We start from the raw sequence: 17,247 nt of genomic DNA, 5'->3' as shown, positions 1-17,247 counted from the left end.
GCATCAAAGTTTCCACCCCTCTGATCACAGGAGGAAAGGGAGCAGCAGCCAGCGCACTTCAAACAAGAAAATGCCACTTTTCCCCGCTCAGAACCGGGGAGGACCTCAGGAATGAAAGAGCCCTGGGAGCCCGAAGGGAGCACCCACCCAGGAAAACCAGGGCGAGTTCTCTTGAGGGGAGTGTGTCTCGTCGCCAGGTGAAGGGCAGGTGTGTGTGTGTTGGGTGGGGGAGGGGGAGGGCAGGTGGGACACTGTCACCTGTGATGGAAACAGGGACCAGGTCTCTGCCCATCGCTGGCCTGGCTACGCTGGAAACAGACAAGAGAAGTGAAAGCACATTTGTCTCTGAGAACACCATGCTCCTTCATGTCCTTAAGTCTGGCATCAGCCCGTTAGCAGTCCCTTGAAACCCCGAGTGGAACGTGGGCAAAAGTCAATTCCACAAACATATACTGAAACCTCCTGGAGCCTGGGCCCGGGCTAAGGTGCGAGGTTACAGGCACAACCAGCAAGCAGCGCACAAGGCCCAGGAGTGGGAAGGAGACCCGGCGAGTGGGTGGGACGTGAGCCTGTGACTCCGTGGGAAATGCAGGCGCACGAATGGGGGTCCTTCATTCAATCCACTTTCGAGGGCCCCGGGTCTGGGAAGGACAGCGGTGGCTGCCACCCCAGCAGTTGCCAGGCAGGCAGAGAGAAGAGGTGCACACCCATCCCCGCCAGGCCCAGGGGAGGAGGGCAGGGGCCTACGACTGGCTCTGGGCATTCAGAGGAGGGCATGCTTGCCTGCGCCCAGGGGAGAGGCTGGGGTACGGTGTTGGGAACCAGGACCTGCTGCTTGGGTTTGTCCTCAATCCACTTTCGAGGGCCCCGGGTCTGGGAAGGACAGCAGTGGCTGCCACCCCAGCAGTTGCCAGGCAGGCGGAGAGAAGAGGTGCACACCCATCCCCGCCAGGCCCAGGGGAGGAGGGCAGGGGCCTACGACTGGCTCTGGGCGTTCAGAGGAGGGCGTGCTTGCCTGCGCCCAGGGGAGAGGTTGGGGTACGGTGTCTGGGAACCAGGAGCTGCTGCCTGGGTTCGTCCTGGCTCGGCCTGACCCTGGCTGCACAAGTCACTTACCCCTCTCTGTGTCTCAGGGTCATTATCTGAACAGTGGGAATAATGGTGGGACTTGGCTCACGGGCTATTGTGGGGATTAAGCGGATTAATGAATGCCAAGGTCTTCGAGGGGCGCCTGGCACCCTGTCAGTGCCAGCCAGTGCTGCTATCTCCGGGCCTGGGCCCTGCAGACCCTCGGGGAGGGGCGCTGTGACTGAGGGGCGCTCAGAGAAGCCCGGCTTCCAGAGCAGGAGGGTCGGGCAGAGGGTTCCAACATGCAGCTGACTGCACCCTTGGGGGGCAATTATGCCCTTGACCGTGGGCGTCCATGCACACCAAGCTTCTTTTCATTGAAGCATCCCTGCCGTGTAAAACACCCCTGGCCCAGTGCCTTCTCAGGTTAATAAGTGAACAGCGTTAACTTCGCCACAAATTAAACACTGGCCTGCTTACCACCTGAGAGGGTAGGTTTGCTGTCAGGCCGTGTCTGAAAGTAACATGTGCTGTTAAATTGTGCCCGTCCGGAGCCTGTGGTGCCCGAGCCCTACCACTCTTCATTTATTTGCGCCTGGAGGGATCCATCGGGTTTAGAACCACAGAACAGTGATCCCTGGAAAGGCCCACCTATGGAAACATCCTGATTTTGAAGATGAGGAAACGAAGATGCAGAGACAGTGAGTGAGTGTCTAGTGTTACACAGCTTGGCAAACAGTAACCACAGTCCAGGGTGAAACGGGGACAGAGAGGGGAGGTGGGGGGAGAAAATGCCCATCGAGCCACTGGGCTATGCCCGGCCCCAGACCAGGCACGCCTCGCATGCACGAGAGTCCCAGCACATCTGCAAACAGCTGTACCGTGTTCGGAGAAGCAGGCCCCGTTCCTAGCAGCAGCACTGCCGGTCCAGGACCCAGCTCTGGGAAGGGTTCCTAGCACCCGGCAGTCAGATTCTTAGGGGAATGGGAGCCGGGCAACGAGGCCTTGGCGTTTCCGACTGAGTGAGACGATTAGGTGCACGCACGTTTCAAAGGGCACCGTGTGAGATGTGCTAAGTGGGTCACAGAATTCATTCGAGGCCACAACCAAGTTATGAGATCAGGCACAGGGCGTGTGCGAGGAATGTTTGAAGAAGGGCGGTGAGACACTGGGGTTTTAAAATCTGTTTTTAATTCGGATTGCCTCACTAAATTATTGGGTGATGCTACATGAGATCCTTAACTTCTCAATGCCCACTTCCCTCGGGACAAATGAGAACAATGGGCATGGAATCAGACTTCTTGGTCTGTTTTTATAGCTTGAAGAGCCTAATGCAATTATATAATCCAAATTTTATGTTTCAGATGAAAAAAAACTGAAGCCCAGAAAAGTCAAGGAACTCGAGGCCCACAGCTAGTAACCGAGCAGAACACGGGGACCTGACTCAGGGATTCCTCGCCCTTTCCACAAAGGTCCACACTCATTTACCAAATGCTTTCAAATAGTAGGTGGAAGTTTTCACGTTGTCAAACCAATGCGACCACACTTGGAAAGTCTGAGTCAAATTTCTGAGCAATTCCTCTCTCTACTTGACACTGCCTATAGCTCTGGCTGTCATCTTGGTTCCTTCAGCAGAAAATTTTCTGAAAGCCAACAGTAATGTAAGATCCTGACTTTAAAAGCCAGCCCACCCCATTCCTGTATCTGCGTCATCGGCACTAGGTCACGTAGCATGGAGCCTCGCACCCATTGCTTGACATCTTCCCCGTGGCCGGAGCTCGCTCTGTTTTGCTAAGCCCTTTTCAGAAACATGCTCTCTGACTCTCAGAGATCAAATGTATGGCTTTGCAGGCCACAAAGGGAGGCGTGGTGCCGTGTGTGGCAAGAGCATGAGGCTTTGGCGTGAGCTAGACCTGGGCTTGAGGTCTAATTCTTTCAACATGGATTCAGCAAATATTTATGCAGGGCCTCTTGTGTGCCAAACCCTGCGCGCTCTGACCTTGGGCGGGTCATTTAACGTCCCTAAGCCTCGGTTTCCTCTTCGGTTAAGATAATAAACCCTTCCCTTTAGCATTGTTCTGAGGATTAGAGATGTGTTCTAAAAATGATTTCACCCGTAGGAGAGATCAGTGAATGGTGGCTGCTATTATTTTTATTGGAGGCTGGACTGCAAATGTCTTACTAATATATTCTTGCCAAACTGACAAATGGGAAACCAGGCAAAAAAAGAGACAGATGGACAGCTAAATCGTAGACAGAGAAACTAGAAAGAGAAGAGAGAAAACTCCTAAGCAAGTATCGTATTTATCATCTTTGGGGGAAAACTGCAAGTAATTACAAATATGTATGTGTGTGTGTGTGTATACTACATTCTTTATTATTTGCTTTCTTAGGATCCTAAAATACCAGAAGTGAAAGGAACTGAAATGTCCTCTAGTTGGGCATTCTGGTTTACAAAGAAGGAACAGGCAAGGGCCACAGGGGCTTGCCAAGCCCCTCAACTCCTTCCTGACTCACCTGCCTTCACTTAGAAGCCAGATCTCACTCCCTCCCCACCATCCTGGCAAGGTGGTAAGATGAGAAACATTTTTAGAATGCAGCAAAAGGTAACCGAGATGATGATTACTCCCCAAGAATGTTATTCTAAAAGTCTTGGTTAAATGAATGCAGGGATGAAGATTTTAAAGAAAACTGAAAACGTCTGCGCGTTGTCGGAGCCCCCTGCTGGTGAGAGAGGAGCCGGTCAGATCCCTGAGCCTTTAGCAGGTGAAATCCCTAGTCAGGTGCCAAGCAGAGCTCCCAGATCAAAGAGGAAAAGAGACCCAGATATTTGGGGGAGAGAGTGAGAATGGGGGAAACACAGGAGCAGCAGTAACACGTTGTTAAAAGAAGCATTAAAAATGAGGGGGCCCTCATCACAAAGGTCATTTAACATTTATTAGACTCGTTTTCCCTTTTTGTTACTCAAAGAAAGTCTCGTTATTCCCTTTCATCTTTTAAGGAGTGAGGCTGGGGGAGGAAGAGGAAAAGATTTTTACCTGTTACTTACACCCCTGGGATTTTTAATGTTCTATTTCTATAATAATTTTTGAAATACATTTCTTATTAAAATTTTTGGGTTCAGTGTAGCACCATCTGGACATGTCGTTTTCCCTTTTTGTTACTCAAAGAAAGTCTCGTTATTCCCTTTCATCTTTTAAGGAGTGAGGCTGGGGGAGGAAGAGGAAAAGATTTTTACCTGTTACTTACACCCCTGGGATTTTTAATGTTCTATTTCTATAATAATTTTTGAAATACATTTCTTATTAAAATTTTTGGGTTCAGTGTAGCGCCATCTGGACATGTTTTTCCCTGGATTTAATATCTTTCCAGCTCATTCTTTTTCTTTTTTTTTAAGATCTTAACATTTTTTACTTACAATATTATTTTGTATTGGTTTCAGGTGCACAGCATAGTGATTAGACAGTCATGTGCTTTACAAAGTGCCCTCTGCCCTGATATTTCCTGCGCTCACTTGGCACCATACAAAGTTATCGCAATATTATTGACTATATTCCCTATCCTGAGCTTTACATCCTGGGGACTATGCCAATTTGCACTTCTTAATCCCTTCGTCGCCTCTTTCATTCACCCAGTCCCCAACCCCCCTGCCCTCTGGCGACCACCAACCCGTGGGCTCTGCCTGCCCATGAGTCTGTTTCAGCTGATTCTTACCATCAAGAGCACAGCTGGAGAGGCTGCTGTGGCTCCTTGGATAGCACCGCCCTCTACTGGTCACAGGGAGAGACGCACCAGCCAGACTCGCCTGCCCATCCCTTGAGGCTAAAATCCAGACTAAAAAGTAAAGAATCTCTAAGACAATGAATGCCATTACCGTTTTCTGATCAAATCTCTTGGTTTGACTATTAAATCCTTTCTTTTCTGGTTCTGAATTTTTTGCCCAGTGAGATTTGTAAGGAATGGAGGATTGTGTCGGATATGCAGCGGTAAAACCTAAACAACAAAAATAAAACAAAAATTAGCACAGGGCAAAGAACTGGCAAATGCAGAAAACACAGAGCTGTATATTAACGTTTTATCTGACATGGAATAGAAGAGAAACTTGCCTTTGGACAAGAGATAAACATGAAGCTGGATTTTTTAAAAAGTATTTCTCACTTGCCCGGCTGGAGTGGTTCAGTGGTTGAGCGTTGACCTATGAACCAGGAGGTCCCAGTTCGATTCCGGGTCAGGACATGCCCTGGTTGTGGGCACGATCCCCAGTGTGGGGTGTGCGGGAGGCGGCCGATCAATGATTCTCTCTCATCATTGATGTTTCTCTCTCTCTTTCCCTCATCCTTCCCCTCTGAAATCAATAAAAATATATTTTTACAAAAAGTGTTCCCCCCTTTACTTTCTTTCCCTCTTGGTAACTTATTGGGACGTCCTCTCCAGCTCTTAAACGAGAGCAGTGGGTCTCACGCGGCCCAGAAACCAGGATTTTAAAAAGATTCCCAGGTGATTCTAATGTGCAGCCAAGGTTGAGAACCACTGAACTAGAGAGACTTGGTAACATGGTGGCAATGAATTGTCCCAGGGAAGAGGGAAGAGCTGGCAGGGAAGGAGGACACGAAACCATCACGCGTCCCCAGCCCGGAGTCACACATCGGCAAAGCCCCGTGAAGATCCAGAGAGGCAGGGAGGTCCGGGAGCCGGGCTCTCTCGCTTCCCAGGGCACAGGGTACATTCAGCTCTCGGCTTTGAGCAGACAGGGGTTAAAAGGGCATCACTTAAAGGAAATCAGGTTACAATTTTATACACCTGAGTCACGATGTATAAACGACATATGAAATCCCACTTTCCCTCCTCCCATGCCCCACACGTGGGAGAATGGCCACGATATTGATCCCACGGGCAGCATCCGTCCGCACACCCACTGATGACAAACTCTGTTCAGTGAATAGAATAGAAATGGACTGTAGTGTTTGACTGCTGACAGCTTTTAGGCCTCACCCCTCCTTCCCTCCCTCCCTCTTCCTTTTCGGCCCCCGGTCCCAGCAAGCTGATGAGAAGGCCCAGGTGCTCCCTCCTTGGCACCGGCTAGAATGCAGCCCCTCATTCCAGCCCTCGCTGCAGCCCCATCGCCTCCCCACAGTAAAACCCAGGTCAGACTCTTTCCCTGATTTAAGCCACTGTGGGGCCAGATTAGGAAGCCTGCCCTGCTCTCCCCCCAGAGAGCCTCATTATGTGAGTGTTAAACCTTTTCACGGCCCCTTGATGGGTGTGTGTGGCACCATCGGTCTTGACATCCAAGCCAAATTAGGGGGGCAGGAGGAGTGTCCACCCTGACTGCTACACGTCCACATCAGTGAGCCCAGTCATCTCAACATCAGAGCCCTCACCCTCCGAGGGGAACTGAAAAGGGAGAAGAGCCAAGAGAAAGAAAGAAGGGCAGGGGCGAGATTGCATGAAAACTGTCTTCAAGGCCCATTTCTTAGCCTCCACATTTTTGGAAAAAAAAAAAACAAAAAAAAACAACAACTATTTTTCAGAGAGGAAAGCCCAATGCCAACAGCCCCCCGCCCCAGGAAGTACTATTACTAACAAGCTTTACAGATGAGGAAACTGAGGCTCAGAGAGACTACGTTACTCACGCAAATCACAGCAACTCTTAGTGCAACACCTGAGGTTCAAGCAGTTTGTCTGATGAGCTCAGGCTCTTCAACTCTAAGCTGTGCTCCCTCTTCCTGGGCCTGGCTCATCGTTAAGACTCAGTAAACAATGAATGAAATGATGGGGAGGGGGCAATCGAGCCTGATTCGTCTGGCTTGAGGATGAAGCAAGTAAAAGAAGCAGAATACTGCATATGTTCAGCTAGAAAACATCTGGCAATACCCACATATGGTGGTAGATTTATTCTTCTCCTCCCATCTCCCTCCCTCCCCCATTCAAGTAGATGGATGGTTACGTATTTTTTCTTTAAGGGAGCTAGAGAGCAAATCAGAAAGCAGCAGACCCAAGGCTTCCTAGCTTTTGATTCTAAAAGCCTAAGTCATTAGAATAACTGAGTTTGCAGAGAATGCAGTGAAGGAAGGGGGGGGGGGGCATTAAAAAAAAAAAAGGAAAAGGGGGGACATTCCCCTGGAGGAAGGAAAGGTTTCTCCCTGACTAAAAAGGAGATCAAGCACTTTGGCTTCTGGCTGTGGTAGGATGGTGTGTATCAAAGCAACCCTCTATGACAGTGGTTCTCGACCTTCCTAATGCCGCGGCCCTTTAATACAGTTCCTCATGTGGTGGTGACCCCCAACCATAAAATTATTTTCGTTGCTACTTCATAACTGTAATTTTGCTACTGTTATGAATCGTAATGTAAGTATCTGATATGCAGGATGTATTTTCATTGTTACAAATTGAACCTAATTAAAGCATAGTGATTAATCACAAAAACAATATGTAATTATATATGGTCTTAGGCGACCCCTGTGAAAGGGTCGTTCGACCCCCAAAGGGGTCGAGACCCACAGGTTGAGAACCGCTGCTCCATGAGAACACACACACACACACACACACACACACACACACACACACACGAGATTAACAGTAAACTAGGCACTGTGGGACGCGGGGGCAGCGGGGGGGAGGGAGGAGAAAGACTAGGAAACTTGAAGACATAGAAATAGAAACCATCCAAAATACAACACAAAGAGAAAAAGGATTAAAAATACAGAGTATCAGTGAGCTATGTGACAACTTCCAGGAAGTTCATATAAATGTAATTGGACTCTCCAAAGAAGAGATGTGGGGAGAGAGAGAAAAGAAAATTATTTCGAGAAAAAGACGAAAAATTTCCATATCAGATAAAAACTATAGGCCCCCAGATCCAAGAAAATAAAAACCTCAGCACATGAAACATGAATAAAATCACACCGTGGCACGTAACATAATCAAATTGCTTTAACAAAGTGATAAAGAGAAAAATTTTAAAACATTTAAATCAGGCAGAGGGGGGAAAAGGCGTTACATACAAAGAGAACAGAGACAGCAGACCGCTGTTAGAAACAAAACCTTGACGGTAAGAGAAGGAAAAGAAAACCGCCACCCTAAAACCCTGCACCCAGAAAAACACCTTTCAAAAACAAAAGCGAAAATAAAGACTTAAATAAATACGAAAACGGGAAGAGTTCATCAGCAGCAAACTGGAATAATATGGAATGTTAAAGGGAGTCCTACAGGCAGAAGAGAAATGACACCAGTTGGAAATCTGTATCTACATAGAGGAAGGAAGAGCTCTGGAAATGGTAAACATGTGGGCAGATATACAACATAATTATGAGTATAAACGGGTACATTTCGACATAAATATCAACTGTAAGGCCCCACCCCCAAAGACATCCATTATCAAGTTCGCCAGACCTTTCTGGAGTTTCAGGTATGTTCGGGCAGGCTGCAGGTCTCTTTGTGCCGTGGTGGCCATCTTAGCACAGTTCTGTGATAGGTTTCATTTGTTTGGTGAAAAACTTGACTACGGTTCTTCCAAGCACCTGAAACAGCAAAATGCAGCATTTGTAGGGATCACGTCACATTCCTGTTAATTACGTGGTTTGAGTTCTATTCTCTCGGCAGGACAGGCTGAGAAACGGGTAGAGGCTGAGGTTTACCAGGATCTATGACCTCAAGTCGCAAGCACACTGCACTCACAGCCTGTAGCAGGAGCCCTGTAAATATTCACAGTTGATGTTGCTTCCAGAACTAACGAAGGCTTGAATTTTATAAATTTATCATGAGATCATTTACATACACTATAATTCAGGAGTTACTACGTTGTCACTATGTATACAATTCTAAATTTTGACATGTTTACAATTATGTGAACTGCCACTGCAATCTATATATATAAAAGCCTAATGTGCAAAGTGTTCCCTCGGGAGTTCGACCAGCTGGGAATTCGATTGCTCACTATGACATGCGCTGACCACCAGGGGGCGGCACGGAATGAAGGAAGGCCCCAGCCGGCAGTCGGCAGCCGCTCGGGACCCTACCTGTGCATGAATTTTGTGCACTGGGCCTCTAGTTTTAAAGATATAAATATATCCATGAGCCCAAAAAGTTTTCTGTGTTTCTTTGCAGTCAATACCCTCCCAAGCCTGGTGTCTGGCAGCCACTGCTCTGCTTTCTGTCACAATGGTTGCCTTTTCTAGAATGCCATATATATGTTATCATACAGTCTGTGCTGTTTTGTAACCTGTCTTTTTTCACTTACCACAATGCTTTTGAGATTCACCCATGGTGTTGCATGTATCAGGAGTCTGTTCCAGTTGTTACCCATCCTCACCAACACTTGTGTGGTAAATCTTATAGTTTTAGTCATTCTCGTGGCCCTACAGTGGTATCTCATTGTCACTTTAATTTATATATTTTCATGTGCTTATTTGTCATTTCTTCACCTTCTTTGGTAAAGTGCCTGTTCACATCCCTTTTTAAACAATTGGGTTATCTTGTTATTGAGTTGTAAATGTTCTTAATGTATGTTGGATACAAGCCCCTTATCATATATAAGTTTTGGAATTATCTGCTCTCAGTCTGAGGTTTACCTTTTCATTTTCTTTTTCTTTTTTTAAAAATATATTTTATTGATTTATTACAGAGAGGAAGGAAGAGAGAGAGAGAGCTAGAAACATCGACAAGAGAGAAACATCGACCAGCTGCCTCCTGCACACCTCCTACTGGGGATGTGCCCGCAACCAAGGTACATGCCCTTGACTGGAATCGAACCCGGGACCCTTCAGTCCGCAGGCCAATGCTCTATCCACTGAGCCAAACCGGCTATGGCTACCTTTTCATTTTCTTAATCTTTGAGGCTGTCTCAAGTTTTTACAGAATGCTGAGGTTCCCTAGAGGTCAGTTTGAAAATTCTTGAGGTAGTTCACTGTTGGGTAATTCTAACTGCTAGCTAGAAAGTCCCTATCTGTATCAAGCTGACCACCCCCACCCCCCTTTCTCTCTCTCCAGTCATCCCAATTCTAGCCCTCGAAATGGACTCAGAATAAGTCTCATTTCTCTTCCATACTGGTGATAGTGATTTCAAAGTGCAGGCCATAGCCCAGTGATGGCGAACCTTTTGAGCTCGGCGTGTCAGCATTTTGAAAAACCCTAACTTAACTCTGGTGCCGTGTCACATATAGAAATTTTTTGATATTTGCAACCATAGTAAAACGAAGACTTATATTTTTGATATTTATTTTATATATTTAAATGCCATTTAACAAAGAAAAATCAACCCAAAAAATGAGTTCGCGTGTCACCTCTGACGCGCGTGTCATAGGTTCGCCGTCACTGCCATAGCCCGTAGTCTTTTGTTAAGTTTGCTAGGTTCCTACGTGTGCTGCATTTCTGACATGGGTCACAGTCAAAAAGTTTGAAAGCCACTGTTCTATCTGACTCTTCTTCAAGTAACTGAAGATGGCCACCTGGGCACAAAAAGACCTACAGCCTGCCAAAAAATACTTGACACTACAGAAAGGTCTAGTGAACTTAATAATAGGTGTTTTTGGGGTGGGGAGTTACAATTCATATGTATGTCTAAATGTACCCATTTGTCATATCCCACTACCTACAAACAAATCCTCTTCCCCACAGGGACCTGTCCAGCCTCTACAATGTCTCCTTGTTGCCGGGGACTGCTCCCCTCACTACAGTGGGCATCATCTCCTGGTCCTGTCACCAGGTTCATCTGTGTCTCTGCTCAGCCCTTAGGGATGACTCCCTGTGTCAGCATTTTGGAAAACCCTAACTTAACTCTGGTGCCGTGTCACATATAGAAATTTTTTGATATTTGCAACCATAGTAAAACAAAGACTTATATTTTTGATATTTATTTTATATATTTAAATGCCATTTAACAAAGAAAAATCAACCAAAAAGATGAGTTCGTGTGTCACCTCTGACGCGCGTGTCATAGGTTCGCCATCACTGCGATAGCCTGTAGTCTTTTGTTAAGTTTGCTAGGTTCCTATGTGTGCTGCATTTCTGACCATGGGTCACAGTCAGAAAGTTTGAAAGCCACTGTTCTATATGACTCTTCTTCAAGTAACTGAAGATGGCCACCTGGGCACAAAAAGATCTACAGCCTGCCAAAAAATATTTGACACTACAGAAAGATCTAGCGAACTTAATAATAGGTGTTTTGGGGGTGGGAAGTTACATTTCATATGTATGTCTAAATGTACCCATTAGTCATATCCCACTACCTACAAACGAATCCTCTTCCCCACAGGGACCTCTCCAGCCTCTGCAATGTCTCCTTGTTGCCGGGGACTGCTCCCCTCACTACAGTGGGCATCATCTCCTGGTCCTGTCACCAGGTTCATCTGTGTCTCTGCTCAGCCCTTAGGGGTGACTCCCTGGACCACTCCCAAGCAGCACCACCCCACTTTTCATTAGCCCAGGAACCTGCCTTATTTTTCTCATAGCATTTTTCTCTCCCCAACATCATATTTTGTGTGTATTTCTTTATGATCTTCCCCAATAGAATATTCATCATGGAATCCCCAGTCTGTTTCCTGGCACATAGTAGTTACTCAATAAATATTTGTGGAACGAATGAGTGAATGTGTTTACTAGGGGTAAACACATGTTAGCAATAATGTATACAGATGTCCTCATAATACGACTCTTTCCTTCAAGAGCTGCATTCTATAAAGATTTACCTCACATGATTACGATAGGCATGTTTTCATTGTACCATCTCTATGTTTAAAAAAACCGTTTATCATTTATGTTATAGTATTATCACATATCTTAAGCATTTATATGTACGTGTATGCTACTGTATAGGGTATATCAATATATGCTAAACCATGTATACTGCTTACGGGATTTGCATGAATAGTTTCGACTGTGTGAGATTTTATCCATTCAGTTATAATGCTACGGTGTGTCTTATTTTTTTACATTTTTCAAAGCACCCGCAGGTAAATAACCCACTTGACATTTTTCATAAGCTGAGAAAACGTGTCAAAAGCTGTCACAGCCGGCTATGACCACTAGATTCCAATCTCACCCTTTCTTTTCACAGGTGGCAGGCGTGGAGCTCGGAGCAGGAAAGATGTTGGCAGAGGGAGGCCAGAGGAGCTGGGGTGAGAATTCTGCTCTCTGCCGCCCACCAGCTGCCAGGCCCCGCAGCCCCAAATGTCTGCACACTCGCGGGGCGGAGGCGGGGAGTCAGCTGCCCAGGCCCTGCACGGAAGCTCCGTGGGGAAGGCATTCCCTGGGTGCAATCACCATGTTGCAGGTGGGGACTCTGCGGGCACAATCCAGGGAGGGGTTACCTCCAACGGTGGTTTCTTCCGGCCCTCAGGGCATCACCTAGTACCCAGCAGGGCGGGGTCTCGGGGGGTGTCCCATGGGTGCGCCAGGCCCACCTCCCAGGACCCTGGGACCAGGGCCCCAACAGGACCTGCCTCCTACCTCATCGGTTCCCCCTGGCCTGAGTCTGGCCGGGCCCAACCTTCTCCGTCTCCATGGCAACCACAGCCTAACAGTCTGGAGACCACGTGAGGAACTCTAGCCAATGGTGTCCTCTGTTTCTTTAGCGTGATAAGTCATTGGCCAATCGTTAGAGACGCTTTAAAAACTGCAGGGAAGCTGCCAGAATTTTAGGCTTCATCCTACCTACCTCAGGACCCGTGGGGAAACCCAATGGAGGCTTACCTAGGCGACCCCTCAGAACTCTTGTGATTGGACAAAAGTCTCACAATCTTGTCCACCCAGAAATCCTACTTCAAGGAATAAACCTAAGAGAACTATCACCCAAGCCCTGTTGACAATAACAAAAGAAAAAGAGATTGATATGGGCGATTGTACGAAGGCACCCGCCTCGGGTTCCACCAGCCCCTCTCTCCACGCTTCGGAGCAGTCAGTCACCTTGTCAGCCCCTGCTTAGGACCCGCCCCCGGCGTCCCTTTAAACTTAGGACGAAATCCAACATCTTACCCTAAGTTGTCCCGGCCCTTCCCTCCGGAGGCAGCGCCCGCCGCCCGTGGGCCGTTCCCACATCAGCCAGTTTCCGGCGCGCTCTCAGGCGTTCCCTCTGAGCCATCTCCACCGTAACTGGCCCTTTGGTCATCACTGAGGTCGCTGCCCAACTGTCCTTTCTGCATCGGTAACATGGGATGAGCGCAGTGTCTCACTCAGAGGCTTGTTGTGAGGATCGGAAACGAAATGCGTGTTAGTGAAAAGGTGTGAGTTCTATGCTCGTGTTAATTCGCACAGTTGTGCATCAGGGAAACATCAGTGCTCAGGAGGCCCTTAAGCGTTGCTGAGTTGCGGGCGTGCTGGGGGGTTGGCATATGATGCACCCAACGGGTGTTACGGAGGGCAGGCATATATGGCTCTGGAACTTTTGGGGGAAGCCGGGTCTTAAAGGATGTGCAGGATTTGGATCGCGGTGAGAGCGTGGGTTTGGGGGAATGGATGGCAGGAGCAAAGCCCGGGAGCTGCCACCTGTCCCGCAGGTGCAGGTGAGTGGTCACCTGAGCTCCCCAAGACAGCGGGAGAGGGGGAGCAGGGTGTGTTCCAAGGTCCTTCCCGTGGCCGCTAGAGGGACCGGCTCGAGGTGAGAGCAACGCTCCTGCAGGCTGTGGCCTCCGCAAGGCTCACCCCCTACGCTTCAACCAAGCCTGGCAGCGCAGCCAATTAGCAACGTCCCGCCCACCCTCTCTCACAGCCACTCGTCTGAGCAAAGTGCTCTCCAGCTTCTGACTGGCAGGCGGCCGCGCCAATCAAATTGCGGTCTTTGAAAGCAAAACACCGCAGGCCCCAGGCAGCACCGAGTCGGGGCAGGGACTCAGGGGGCTGTGCCTCCGGGTTGCGCGCAGCGGTTCAGTCATTTCTCAGGAACCCTGATAGGTGGGCCCGAGGGGAACGCCGCCGGTGAGTAGTGCCTGGGACGGAGGGAGTGGGGGCTTGAGTGCAGCCGTCGTTTCTGCAAACGCGAATGCGTTTGTGATCATCCGAGGTCGCCTAGTGTAAACACCCGTCCTTCTGACGGTCACCAGCCTTGTCAGTGTCTCAGAATGTTTTGGGTTTTTTTTTCCATCTTTGCATCGAAGGTGAGAGGACGGGGGCACGGGCACGCCTTAGTAAAGGCGACGACAGGCTTTACCAAATCAGGAAGTGAAATGGAGTGAGCAGGTGGAATAAGGGGAAGCATTCTTGATCTATGCCGCCCGCTGGAAGTTGTAGTTCCCAGCTCAAGGGGAGGCGACTGGGGGGTGTAACCCTTTAGTGAGCCAAAGCCCAGGAAAGGAAACGCGCCTGGTGTCTAACTGGCACTCGTCAGCAAGAAGCTGAATGGTTTGGTGGGAAAGGCGTGTTTTATCTATTTTTTTTTTCAGACAGCCAAATTATAATACAGACCCTACCCTTAGCAGCTCTGAGCTACAGTTCTCTCATCTATAAAACCTGTTCTGTGGGTTGGTGAAATAATTAATTGAGATAAGGCAGAGGGGGTGGAGCGGAAGCAAGCATCTAGTGAATTATCTGTCCTTTCTTGAGCCGGAGCCCTGTGCTCACCAGTGACTGCGAGGGCCTCAAGATGAGGAGATGGCTGGCAACACAGAATCGGTTACTTGTGCTTTGAAGTCAGGAAAAGAGAGTCATTAGGCAAATAATGTATGTCTTATAAGGAAGGACAACTTGCAGAGTGTCCTTCCAGGGCTTTTAGTCCCAACTCCTACCAACTGAGAGCGAGCCTGTTTTTGTAGGCAGTGCCTCTGAGGCCTTGGGGTTCCTGAGGCAGAGAGGGAAGCTGCTTTTTAGAAGCAAATTAAATGACAGCAAACAAAAGCAAAATCAAGCCCACCTGGGCAAACCAGCCGGTCTGGAGGAGGTTAACAGGCCTGGGTTCCCATCACCCCGTTGGCACGTCCCCAAGGCCCGTTTGCTTTGTTGGATATCCTGTGGGTGGGGCTGGGTGTATCCGTTGAGCTCTGGAGTGGCGGTTGAGGACCACCCTTGAGGGGGAAGCAGGCACCGTGCAGCAGGTGCTTCGAAGGCCTGGTTATTGAACCAGTCAGTAGGTCTGTCTGGAGGTCACTGTGCCAGGTTCTGGACGACAGCTGGGAAGGGAGCAACTGAACAGGGGATTGAGCAAACATCTTCTGCGAGTTTGAGCTCCAGTGCCCCTTCAGCTCCAGGGTGAAGGCCTCGAAGGGTCTTGCAGAGGTAGAGAGAGCCCTGGGCCAGTCTTTCTCTCTAAGGCTGTTGTGCTAAAAAGTAAAACAGGGATACGTCAATTTAATACAATAATGCTTTTCACACACACACACATTAAAGCGAAGTGTTGAATAATTCTGAATTCACGAGATTACAGACACTCACAGGGCTTTACCGTCTGGGAGGTCTGGTTTTGGAATGCCAGTTATAAAGTTGTCTGATGAGTGTAATATATGGATATAGACGTATAACCCCATCTGAAGGCCATTTGATAAAGTGACACGTGGGCCAAATGGTCTTCAAGGCTGCCCCTGTGCTAAGTCCTGCATCTGGTGTCTCCTAGATGCTGGACACAGCGTTAGTCCTATGACATATGACTGTGCTGTTCACACCAGGAACCAGCATTCCTGGGTCTAGGGCTAGATAACAAGGGAAAGTGGAAGCCACAGGAAAGACAAGAGGCAGCCTTCTGAAGCCTGGAGTCATGGCAGAGACTGGGTCTGTTTGGCACATAGTAAGCCCGCAATAACTATCTGTTGCATGAATGCATGGAATAAAGAAAGGACTAAATTAAATAATTAATACGAATAAAATTAAGGAGGGTGGGAGTGGCCAGAGAGAGGTCAATGGGGGAAAAGGGAGACATAGGTAATGCTTTAAACAATAAAGAATTTAAATTATATACAGTGGGGCCTTGACTTACGAGTTTAATTCGTTCTGAGACCTAGCTCGTTAAGGAGCCCGTTAACTCAAATTACTCTATCAACTCAATGCAAAAAATTGGCCGAGAGACAGCTGGTATCTCAAAAAATTCATTAGTCGGGACACTCGTAAGTCAAGGCCCCACTGTATATAACATAATTTACTTATTTCCATTAAAGATTTTTCATGCCAATCCTGTTGATTTCCCCCTGAAAAGTCACTGTTTTATTTTCTGGCTGAATTATAGTTTGAAATAATTAAAAGAAAAGTTTAAAGTTAAAAAAGAATAAAATGAATACTAATAACAGCTGACATTCACTGACCATTCACTATGCATCCATATTACATGCATGATTTCAGCAAATTCTAACCACAACCCTGTGGTAGGGAGGTTATTATCCATATTTTACAGCAGAGGAAACTGGCTGGAAAGTTAAATTACTTGCCCAAGGTAAAACCAGTAGCACCTGGCAGATCAAAAGCAATTTAAAATATTTTAATACTAAAATACACATAGACTTTACAGTAGAATCCAAATCTGTGTTATTTTTTTAAATATAAGAGGATCTCAAAGAAACCCTTAACATTTGGGGGGCGGGGAGGGGGTTTCAGGCCATGACTCCCACAACACGAGGGCGCACTTTTTCTTTTCTATTTGGTAGAAAAGTTTGAGACCCACTGGAAATATCAGTCCAGTGATGTTAACAGGAATTACCACCATTGATGGTTTTAACTTGAAGTCACATTATTACCCCCACTTTACAGATGAGACAACTGAGTCTCTAGAGGTAAAGTGATCTGGTTGCACAGATCTTCCACCTCCAGTCCTGTGCTACCTCTCTGACCCTAGGTGGCAGCCCAGTTCTTCCCTTTTCCATGGAGATAACTTTTCTCATTCTTTCTCTCCTAAGTCAGAACCCTGATGGTTCCTTTTGTGACAGTGGGGTTTATTTTTTATTTTTTATTTTATTTATTTTTTTATTTTTATTTTTTTTGAGGCCTGGAGAAGTAGACACAGGCAGAATTCTACTAGAAGATTCTATGGAAAAAAGTAGGACTTAAATTAGGATGGGAGGAAGGAAGCAGAGGGGGAGAGGAAAGGGGATTCTTAAGGGCCAAGGAAAATGATTTTGAGATAGATGAGCCATATCTTTATTAAGGGGACCAAAGGCATGATACAATTTTTTTAATAACCTCACTTCTCATGACAGTTTGTTCTTTATCCTAGTGGTATTCTCAGGTAACAAAGCTGGGCTCAATGTTTCACTGTACATGCATTTTTAA

The 17,247-nt window shown here is 47.4% G+C and overlaps 2 protein-coding genes across 9 annotated transcripts in view; one reads left to right on the top strand and one right to left on the bottom strand.

The window, feature by feature from the left end:
• STPG1 (sperm-tail PG-rich repeat containing 1) overlaps positions 1–13,698 on the bottom strand; it is a 40,166-nt gene extending 26,468 nt beyond the window's left edge. For 2 of the 6 annotated variants that reach the window (XM_005875192.2, XM_014546899.1), the window contains exons 1-3: positions 12,514–12,586; positions 8,461–8,588; positions 4,943–5,061 (exon numbers count right to left, since the gene is read on the bottom strand). In XM_005875192.2, the coding sequence (XP_005875254.1) occupies positions 4,943–5,061; positions 8,461–8,521 (180 nt within the window). In that variant the 5' untranslated portion in view covers positions 8,522–8,588; positions 12,514–12,586. Of the gene's footprint in view, positions 1–4,782; positions 5,062–8,460; positions 8,589–12,106; positions 12,347–12,411; positions 12,587–13,038 lie in introns of those variants that run through there. The other 4 variants (XM_014546897.1, XM_005875194.2, XM_014546898.1 and 1 more) reach the window with 4 other exon arrangements.
• Positions 13,699–13,844: 146 nt separating this feature from the next.
• The window catches only part of NIPAL3 (NIPA-like domain containing 3), a 41,412-nt gene continuing 38,009 nt past the window's right edge, over positions 13,845–17,247 (top strand). For all 3 annotated transcript variants that reach the window (XM_005875191.2, XM_014546895.1, XM_014546896.1), the window contains exon 1: positions 13,845–13,977. The gene's annotated coding sequence lies outside the window, so the exon portion shown is untranslated. The remainder of the gene's footprint in view (positions 13,978–17,247) is intronic.

The sequence above is a fragment of the Myotis brandtii genome, unplaced genomic scaffold, assembly GCF_000412655.1.
Source record: "Myotis brandtii unplaced genomic scaffold, ASM41265v1 scaffold456, whole genome shotgun sequence".
Lineage (NCBI taxonomy): Eukaryota > Metazoa > Chordata > Mammalia > Chiroptera > Vespertilionidae > Myotis > Myotis brandtii.
The sequence above is the reverse complement of the archived record's forward strand: the minus strand, read 5'-3'. Positions and strand labels throughout refer to the sequence as shown.